Source organism: Salarias fasciatus, assembly GCF_902148845.1.
Source record: "Salarias fasciatus chromosome 7 unlocalized genomic scaffold, fSalaFa1.1 super_scaffold_4, whole genome shotgun sequence".
NCBI classification, from domain to species: Eukaryota; Metazoa; Chordata; class Actinopteri; order Blenniiformes; family Blenniidae; genus Salarias; species Salarias fasciatus.
The window spans coordinates 20,118,219-20,128,540 of NW_021941229.1; the positions used below are offsets into that span (position 1 = coordinate 20,118,219).

Below are 10,322 nucleotides of genomic sequence, written 5' to 3' on the forward strand. Positions count from 1 at the left end.
AACTGGGTGTGAAAAAACATCTTTGATGTCGGGTGAAATTTCCCTGAACATCACGGTACAATCTGATTGCAGGCTGGCGTCCTCTGGCAGCCTGATCTTTCTGGATCGTTCCACCCACAGGACACGCCGAATGCATCTGTGGCACTGAGAAAAATGTGCGTCTCTGTGTGCCTGTCAGCGCGCGCACAAAGGAGCTGCTTTGATATCAATGTCTGACGGAAAACTGATCAGACAGGTGAACAGACTTGATCATTAAACAAATTCTGAGCCTCAAGCTCATGACAACGGTTTTCAAATTAATTAGGTAATGCATTAAATCTGAATGTTGTGCTGTGTTTGTCTGCATGCGAGAGCAAGGACGTCCTGCGTATTCTGTTTTTCTGAAGGCTACAGATGCATTTCTGGCTCTTATGAACAAATTCTGAGCCTCTGAAGTCTTGTGCTGCTATCAAAGTTTCCTGATCAGCCAACTATCATCCAAACCCCTCGGAGTGTTGTGGTGATCACCAAACTGCTTCAAAGAGTCGGTCTTCGTAGAACTTCTGTTGTTTTTGAATCACGACATAAGCTGGTGGAAAAACATCTGATTTTTTTTATTGTCATTGGGCCATTTCAACTGATCATTACCTGTTAAAATTTCATCCTTTAAATCTGGATATTTGAGGCAGTTTGGTCAAATTATACACACCAAAGCTTGAAAAGCAAGATTTATTGCGCCCTCTAGTGGCCACAGTTGATAACACAGCAGCACAGTTGAAAAGAAACAGACTAATTATAAAGATTCAGAAAAGGATCATGCACGTGATATTTTGAATACTTTTGATGAATGTGAGGTTTAATAGGTAAAAAATGCAAAGTGCAGCTTTAGCATCATACTCGTTTTTATTCTAAATCAAGTGTTTATTTAGGACCCTTTCGTGGCTATTCAAATTATTAAACCATTTATAGATTTTATAATTAGCTTTAAATAGCTACCTGGCTACAGCACCTACAACGTAAAAAGCCAGAGTGTTATTTAAAACCCTCTAACACTGAGGTCTCGCAGTTTAAATACCTCTCTCAAATTCGATTTGAAAACTGATCATTTGGTCAATTCAAGTTGGTTTGAAAGAAAACGCCACAGAGACAAAAAATACCCTGTGACTCACTCGTCACACAGTCCAAACGCTGTTAATTACGTAACAGCGGGAGACGTTCCAGCTGATTCTGGTGAAGCCGGGTCCATTGTTTGGCCATGTGAAGCCACTTTGATTATGTTTTCAAGATAAGAGAATCAGAGGAAACCCGCCTCAAATTAGGCAACAACAGGAAGTCATAATCACTCACAGACACTTTTCCACTGCTTAATGACCGACTTCAAGGCCAGCCTTGAGAAGTTGAAAGAGAAGCGCTCTATTGTTCACTGTGGCCTTTTCTTTTTTTTTTTCACCAGTCTGACCTCGTATGACTTTTCCTCCTCTCTCACTGCTCCTTCTTCTCACCACAGAGTCTCACTCTGCTCACTATTGTCAGATTCTATCAGCCTCTATGGAGTATTGATATGAACTGCACCATTTAATTTTATGAGGCCCTCTAGTGGCCGTACTGATTATGACAGCAACAATGGAGGTCCCAGAAGCAGAATAATCTAATATGGGCGATGACATTATAAGTAGTTTAAGTTCACTTTTCCTCACTTTAAAGAATGGCTTGATGCAGATTTAGATAATGTATCTGTTTATTTGTAAGTAACTCTAATTAAATAGTGAAATTAGATTGTCGATTAAACAATTGTTTATTGAAAATTTTGTGCCGTCAGGTTTTCATGAAGTGAATTGTCTCTAACAAGGTTTACTGAGTCCTGTCAAACAGATTTAATACTTTAATACAACTAACAACAGTACTTCTGTCAGAAATTTCTTGAATTAAATAAAAAAAATAATTATCTTTAAATCAGAGTGTCAAAATAATGCAAAGTTAACAGATTTGTATATGGAGCTTTGGCTTTATTTTATAAGATGAGATGTTTTTAGTGGTGTTTTCCCCCCTGATGTGTGGATTGATCCAGCATATCTCCTATCAGCCGGTCTTTTCGTTGCACTGTCCCGTCCTGCTCCCCGCTCTCCATGCGTCAGAGTCCTGCTGTTTTCTGTTTCCCCGCCGTCTCCTGCACGGAGCCGCAGACTGTGACCTTGTTTCCTGATGAGATGGCGCTCCCACTCCTCTGCTTCTTATCACAAACGTGACATTGACGGATGGCTGCGAGTAGCTGTTGTGCTGTTTCAGGGCAAAAGGTCAAGGCGCCAGTTACTTGAACTTTTTCTTTTTTTTTTTCCCAAACAGTGGCTCAGTGCTGATTCTTAATCATTAACATGGGAACTGAAGCAGTGTAATAAAGGGATTTTCAAATTAAACAGCATGTTTTGAAGAAAAAGACAGATTTATGCAAGCATTCATTCATCACCCGTTCTTTATATTTACACAGGGACTATTTCGTGTGAAGATTAAAGAGGATCCTGTGAGATATGTACCAATATCCGTCAGCTAATTCACATTATGAAGCCTTTTGCCCACAGGTTATGAAGGATTAGGGATGATTTCGCACTCAATTGAGGCCACGAAGGATTCAGAGAATCAAAGCCCCTCAGATTCGGACTATTTTGGGCTGCAGCTAATAGTTCTTGTCAGCCGTAATTTTTAAGTACTTTAACCAATTCTTTGTATAATTAGGTTAACAAAATTAGCTCATTGCAAAGTCAGTCAGCAGGCAGTAATGCAATAAAGTTATTAACATACCAGATTTATAGAGGCATTAATATAGAGGTGATCTGTCTTTATCACATTTTTCTTCACTGGTAAAAATGGCATAAATTAATAAAAGAAATTAGATTCTGGTGTGACACACGCTCTGTACACTTCATTGATTTTCTTTGTGTGTCTGTTTAAATTTGCTCAAAAGCCAGAAGACAAACGATGTGCCACTCCGTACGTCAGCGGTAAAATGCAGAGTAAAGACAAACACGTGTCTTTTAAGCTGGAATATAATAAGGAATGACTCATTTTAAGGCACATTGCAAACAGGTGTGTAAACCTTTGTGTGTGCGGGATATGTCACCTGTCTTGTGTGTGTGTGTGTCTGCCTGCTTCCATTATGTCTTCACTGTAAAGGAACACCCTGTTCTGTTTAATGTGTGCATGTAATGTGGTAATAGACTTATGGAGAAAAAGTAGGCCATCGTTTCACACACGGCTTATAATCGCAGGGTCTGATCTCATTTCACTGCCGCTCAACTAGAACATGGTTAGGTATTGAAAGGTGCCCATGGTACCAGCAGGTAGTTATTTACGATATTTAGGAAAAGATGACACTCGCAGTTCTCAGAGGGTGAATGCCGCTCCTCTTCTTGGTTTCAGAAATCAGTTGTTCTGTCTGAATTCTGCACCGCAGCCAATGCAGCATGAAAAAAAATTGCAACACTTGTCTGGATGATCTCTGTATCGTGACGTATTTGTCTCTTAAAAAGGATTACATATCTGCCTCTGAATGGTTCCTTCATTTTTCCCCGCCTGTGGATCCGGATCTCCATTATTTACTGATATTTTCTTAATAAATCACGTTGGCTCACTTCATTGAGTCCCAGCCGGACTACTTCCGGTAGTTTCCGCTCAACGTGTTCCCTCGTCTTCCTGAAACTTTTAACTTCGACAAACTTAAGTGGAAGCAGATCTTTGGAGGGATCTGTCCCAAACTTTGAAAACCACCAGAAACCTGCTCTTGAAGAATGTTCTCTGTTTGTTCTCCCCCTGATAACAAAGATATGCAGTTTATGTGTACATTACTATACAGACTACAATCTGGTGGATCACAGAAATGCGATCATTCTCAGGCTGTTTCTCCTCGTACACAATGTTTTTTCTATAATTGCCAAATAGATTTATAGACGTCACGTTGGATTTAATAATGTCCTCGGGAAGTGTTTGTCAAACTGTATCAAGTGTGTGTGTTCGGATTTGATTTATTTGTGACCGTGACGAGAAAGATTTTGACACAAATTGCAGCTCTCAGCTCGCAGAACTTTTTTTTCTTTTCTTTTTTTGCTCCAACGCCACCCGAAGCCATAACAGACCCACCGTGACTGTTTGCAATGAAAAACAAGCATCTTGGCTCGTAAAGCCACTCTGTTTTTGTTGTTTTTATACCCTTCAAGTGCTCGTCTGCTTGTTGACAACCGGGCGAAGGATGACTCATGTGACTTGTCCCCACTGCTGGCTTTTGTTCTCCGCACCATTACACTCACAAAGGAGCATTTTTAGTTTTAATAAGGGGTTTAAGTCCCGGCGCTCGCACCGTCCTTTCTCTGGAAGCCGTCAGCATGGACTCGTCTCGGCGAGAAGCTTCGGCTCCTCCCTTTGATCTTTGCTTCACGAGCTGGAAGACAGACATTGGAGTGAAGTTTAGTTTATGATTGTGTAATTAGATTACCTCACGGCACGGTCGAATACTTCGTCCGCACAATCTCGCAATCTGTCGCTCCACAAATCGTTTGCTTTGTTGCCGCAATCAAGTTGTTTTTCTGGAAGCGCGGCAACCTCTTTATGAAGTCACATCGCTTCTTCTAATTTGGGTTGACAAGCGTTTGGAGAAATGCCCGACGATTTTATGCTCCGACTTTGTGCATATCGTGATTAGGCAAACCCATAGATGGTATAATTTTGGCTGGTAGATAAATATAACATCTGTCCAGAATTTTTAGGGCATGTAATTCTAAAGTTCATGAATGCACAAAACATTCATGCTTATTAATTTGCTCACCAAATTAAATGTATTTTTTTTTTCTCAGGAAACTGCCCGGGCTGTGTGCAACACTGAATTAAAGCGATGAGGCATTCATAAACATAGCAGTAAATCTAGTGAATTTATTGCTTTCCAATAAAAAGGGAACAAAACTGTAATGAAAGCCAGTTTATGTTACTGTACATATTTCAGCTCGGCAACATTTTTAGGGAAGCACTGTATTTTATCTCGTTCATGTTGAGTTTACAGCTCCGCTTCTGCTGCTCTGTCTGAGCACTGAAACACTGCACAGGAAGTTTGTTACAGGAATGCTTAGGAACTGATGAAAATGTTTTGTTTTTCTTCCTTTTCCATGGTGCCACACTGGCAAGCAGCATGCATTTGTAGGATGAGTGTCGTATAATACAAATAATTTAGTTATATAAAAAAAAGTCTTTTTAAAATCCACCACAAACAACTGTTTGATGTTAATGTCTTAGTGATTGATGCCAAACATCTCACACTAAATTATATGGTTCATGTTGGTTCTATCCACAGCCTGTCTGCCCCACGCCCAGAACATATCTCATGCACGTCTGTGGATTTACAGTTAGAAAAAGATCACTCATGTTCATGTGGGATACAAAGCGTGTGTGATCTGTCTATCTATCTATCTATCTATCTATCTATCTATCTATCTATCTATCATACTCAAGAGTGATTCCTGTAGAAATTATACGAAAACAAGGACTAGTGGACTGAAGAGCAGTTTCCTCTCCAAGGCCGTGACCTCCTCCTCTGTCAATCCATCCTCACTATCTCCTACTTTCTATTGCACCTCCACACTGGCGCACTTTATCACTGTCTGCAACTTGCATGTGTGGTTCCTTTTTGATTTTTTGGGTTTTGACAGTATGCATCTTATTTTCTTTGTTTTTGCTGTTGTCTGTTTTAATGCCAACAGAATTCCATTGTACAGTGCACAATGACAATCAAGATCTGAAATGTTGTACATTTTATCAGTAGAACACTTGTGCACGTTCATGAAGGGGGTAAAAGATAAATATCCAATGGATTAGTGCGTACTTTATAATTACACCCAGGTACATTCTTGCTGTAACAGAATCGGAGGAGCGTGCAGCCTGACGTCGCTCCGCCTTTACGCACGTCCTATCCGCCCCGCTCATTACCGATGCGGCCACCCAGCGGACAATCCGCGGCTGCTGCACTCTCAAGTCCGCCTGTTGTGATCAGTGAGCTGCTGAAGTCCGGATCGGAGACAGGCGACGGGACATTTTTCCTCCGTGCACTCGGAATCTACGGAGCGCGCTCTGGTCTGCTGCGCCTCGACGCGGATAGAGGACACTGTGTGCCATTTTCTGGACTTTTTATATGGTTTGAAATTGGAATACCCACACAGGATCAGTACGGGAGATGAAAGATGCTTCAAACCAAGTAGCGCACTGGGACTGAGAAGCTTCTCCTCCGTCCTCCGGGGCAGTTCAGTACAGCCAGCTCTGCGTCTCGTTTGGATTACATTTACGCACCGCGTCTCTGGACATCCCTCAGCGCGGCGCGCTCTCTCCAATGAAATATCTCTCCCCAGGATCTGCCGCGGATCGAGTCAGTAAACAAATCGAGTTCAGCGAGACCACCGAGTCCCAAAACTGTCGTCCCGGTGCCGCGGTCTCCCTGCTGACCCCTCTGGACCCTCTCCGCCAGGCAAAGCGGCTTCCTATCCGAGTTCTCAAGATGTTGACGGCGCACACTGGACACTTGCTACACCCGGAATATTTACAACCGTTAACATCCGCACCAGTGAGCATCGAGGTATTTATTGACTTTTTTTTTTTTGTCATTTTATTGCTTTATAGCAGAGAAGGGCTGTTGTGACACTATGATGTGGTTCCAGATTTCACATCAGAGAGGTGAACTGCAAAGATCCGTCATCAAGGAGAACAAACAGTTAATCTGGAGTAGGGAAATAAAATAAAGTAACTGGCTCTCGGTGCGTTAATGCCACACACATTACATAACAGATTCCTGGGTGTTAAAATCACCTAAAATCCTAAAATAACTGCAACCCTCCTTTAAGCTTGTTTGGAAATGTTCAGCTCCATTGCTAAATTGGATATAATTTGGCTAATTATTTAATGAGTGTTTATTTGAAATTTAAAGTAATTTCAGCTGCTGAAATGTTGAGATATTCCAGTTTGACTGTTGGTCTCGTGTTCATTAGCAGAAAGGGAGTGTTTTCATCAAGGTTTAATCTGCTTTCAGTGCCTTGAAATCATTAAAATGCAGCCTTCACAACTTCACAGAGCCGAAGGTGAGGTCTTTCAAAGCCCCAAATCCAAACAGATTCAGCACATTGAAGGATTACAAAGAAAAGCAAAAACTCTCTGTTTTTTCTTGATTTTGCTCAGAAATGCACTGGAATGTTTTTCATTGCCCTGCAGTTCCAGTCTTAAAACATTTCCCTTATTTATGGAAGCCCTAATGGTATTTTCTCTAGTTTTCTAAAAGCATATAAACCTTTTTAATGCCTTTAGATAGGAGTAGAGGATTACTGTTGGTTAGTTTAGTTCAGTGCTGTTGCCTGTTACATTTTTCCTGTGCTAAAAGCTGGAAACCTGCTAAAAATTAACCAGGATTTTTTGATTTTGCCACAGCTGGATGCTAAGAAGAGTCCCCTGGCCCTGCTGGCTCAGACCTGCTCTCAGATCGGCAAATCAGACCCTCCGTCTTCCTCCAAGTTGAGCTCCTCCTGCGGCCAGGGGGACAAGGAGCCCAGCAGCCGCTCATCTGTTTCCAGCCTGAAGCTGGGAGAACACCGCCCCTCCCTGGAGGACAAATCCAGTTTCAAGCCGTATAACAAAGGTGGCGGAGACTGTCGCAGGGAAGGAGTCGTCACCAGCAGCAGCTCCGGCGGCGATAAAGTCGGGTTCAGGGTCCCCAGCAGCAGCAGCGTCAGCACCAATGGGAATTCAAGCATCGGGCAGCAGTCGTATCCGCCTCACGCTGCTTCGCCCCGAGGTGACAGCAACACTCCACCTGGACAGGCGCAGCAGCACCACAAACCGAGCCAGTCTCCCGGTGGACAGCCAGCCTCCCAGACTGCCAGTGACGAGCCTGCTCACGAGCAGGGCAGTCCGACCGGCATGAGCAGCGCCAGCAGCAATAATAATCTTAATAACAATCCCAAAAAAGATGTTGACCCGAATAAGGCTCGCTCGGACAGTCCACACCATGCGAACTCCAGCCACGTTCGGGCCAGCACAAACTGCAGTAACGGCAGCTCCGATGGCAGTTCGAACCACGACGGCGGTAAAGCCGAGTCCACGCAGCCGAACCTGGGCCCCGGGCACATAACGCCCATTTCTCCCTATAAGACCAGCCAGCCCCTCTTCCCGCTGCCCTCCTCTAACATGGGTTACCACGGGTCAGTGGTGGGCAGCTATGCAGGCTACCCGTCACAGTTTGTTCCTGGGTTGGACCCCACGAAGTCCAGTCTCGGCATGGGAGGCATGGGAGTGCCCGGAAAGCACCCGAGCTCCAGCCCCCTGACGGGCGCCTCCCCGCCCTCCTTCATGCAGGGCTTGTGCAGGGATCCCTACTGTCTAAGCTACCCCAGCGTCTCCCATCTGGGTGGAAGCAACTGCAACTCCTGCATCCACGACCCATCCTCCAGCCTCAAGTCCAGCTTCCCCCTGGTGTACCCCTCCCACCCGCTCCACTCCCTCCACCAGAACTCCCTGTCATCCAGCGTGTCCTCCTCCCTGTCCCACCCTCTGTACACGTACGGCTTCATGCTCCCCAACGACCCCCTGCCGCACGCCTGCAACTGGGTCTCGGCCGGCGGGCCCTGCGACAAGCGATTCGCCACGTCGGACGAACTCCTGGCTCACCTCCGGACGCACACGTCGCTGCCGGTGGGGATGGACAGTAAGCTGCTCTCCGTTTCGTCCTCTGGACCCGGCTCCTGCCACCTTCACCTCCCGCACCAGAGCAGCCCAGGCTCCATGCCCAGCTCCCTCTCTCTCAGGGCGCCGCCCAGCCTGGGCTTGGCTCGCTATCACCCCTACAGTAAAGTCCACCTCCCCTCTGGGCCCTCCTCCATCTCCCTGCACTCTCTGCCCACCACAGGTCCATACTACCCTCATTACGCTCTTTACAGTCAAAGACTTGGATCCGCTTCTGCTCTTGGATATCCGTGATACTCTATCTACTTAAATGTTTATAGGAATGATTTAATGTTTTGGAAAACACTTCTTTGCTTTCTGACGGAGAGCTGGGAGGAGGAAATTGATAACACTCATATACGTGCCTTGTGAATATGTAGCTGCAGCCAGTTAGCAACATGTAAAGAGGGGTGAGGCTCAATAATATTCATCTGCATGACATGATCCTTTCAGGTCATCTTCTTCAAAAACATGGATTTTGTTTGTTATCTTGCTAATTTAAAACACGACTACAATGTTTGATGTTTTCAGTTGACAACATGCAGGAATCTATGAAAAACAGTTTGAGAGTTCATGTTTACATTTCAGGCTGTTTTATAAACCAAACTGTGCATGAAAGCCAGCTTGCCTTGACTGGTGTTGGAAGTTGTAATACCATCATACACCACATGGTGGTGCAAAGCATCACTCCAGTGTTAAGAGTGTAGTCAGCCCAACAAGAGGAGATGGAGCAGTGGGTTTCAACTTTGATAGAACAAGCAGGAGATGCTGAAGGTCTTATTGAGGATCGAGTGACATTTACATTGGCTTACGATCACCACCTGGTCTGCAAAAGTGATATGTCAATTTTACATATGAAATATTTAAGCCAATCTGTCTTTGCTGTGTAAAAAGTAAAAGCAAAACTGAAGTTAAGTCTGAGATGAACGATTCGCTTGATCAGTTGTCCTCTTGGAGGCTGTTTTAATTGAAAAAAACCCTCATGATTTAAAAAAAAAAATAAAAATCTGAATCTATTCACCAACACCACTAACCTTATGTTATTGCTCATTTTTAAAGCCGGAAGACGAAATTTTGTTATGCTAACTAATCTTTAAGTTCCCAGTTTGAGCTCCAGCATGAATTGTTTTCATGCCAACAATGTTACTGTTTTGCTATTCCATGTCGTTTAGTTAGCTTTAACTGTGCTTCTTTGCCAGCTTTGGATAGTCAGGCTTTCTGTTTACCCCTGTTTTCAGTCCCTTACGCTAAGCTAAGCTAACTGGCTGTAGTTTTATATTTAGCAGGCAGTGGTGCAGAATGCAGTTTTATGGAAACAAAGTCCTGATTTGTGTTTCTATAGACTGTGACTACATTGAATGTTAACGTTTGTGAACCGAAAATACACCTCAAGTTTGAACGGGTGTCAGATTTGTTTTTGTTTTTTTTTGCTGTCACGACATAAATCAACACTTTATCAACGCTGTGTGTTAGTTTGGTTATGTTTGAGCACTGAAACTGCTGGAAGGGGAAACCGTAAATCAAACTAGTTAAAAACGTATTATTAATATGTTTTCTGGCTTGATGTTTGCTTTCAATTGGATACAAATTAATCTTATCTCCATTCA

At 43.7% G+C, this 10,322-nt stretch overlaps 1 protein-coding gene across 1 annotated transcript; it reads left to right on the forward strand.

Moving 5' to 3' along the window:
- Positions 1-6,005: 6,005 nt before the first annotated feature.
- Positions 6,006-9,773, forward strand: LOC115383029 (zinc finger protein 703-like). Its single transcript, XM_030085034.1, has 2 exons — positions 6,006-6,583; positions 7,426-9,773. The coding sequence occupies exons 1-2, from the start codon at positions 6,341-6,343 to the stop codon at positions 8,968-8,970; spliced, it is 1,788 nt and encodes a 595-aa protein (XP_029940894.1). The 5' UTR covers positions 6,006-6,340; the 3' UTR covers positions 8,971-9,773.
- The last annotated feature ends 549 nt before the right edge of the window (positions 9,774-10,322 follow it).

What these genes read in the sequence shown, in the direction of transcription:
- LOC115383029 (XM_030085034.1), top strand. Translation starts at nt 6,341, where the DNA reads ATGAAATATCTCTCCCCAGGATCTGCCGCGGATCGAGTCAGTAAACAA. An exon ending in CCGCACCAGTGAGCATCGAG is followed by an intron (nt 6,584 to 7,425) that starts GTATTTATTGAC and finishes ATTTTGCCACAG; the next exon opens with CTGGATGCTAAGAAGAGTCC.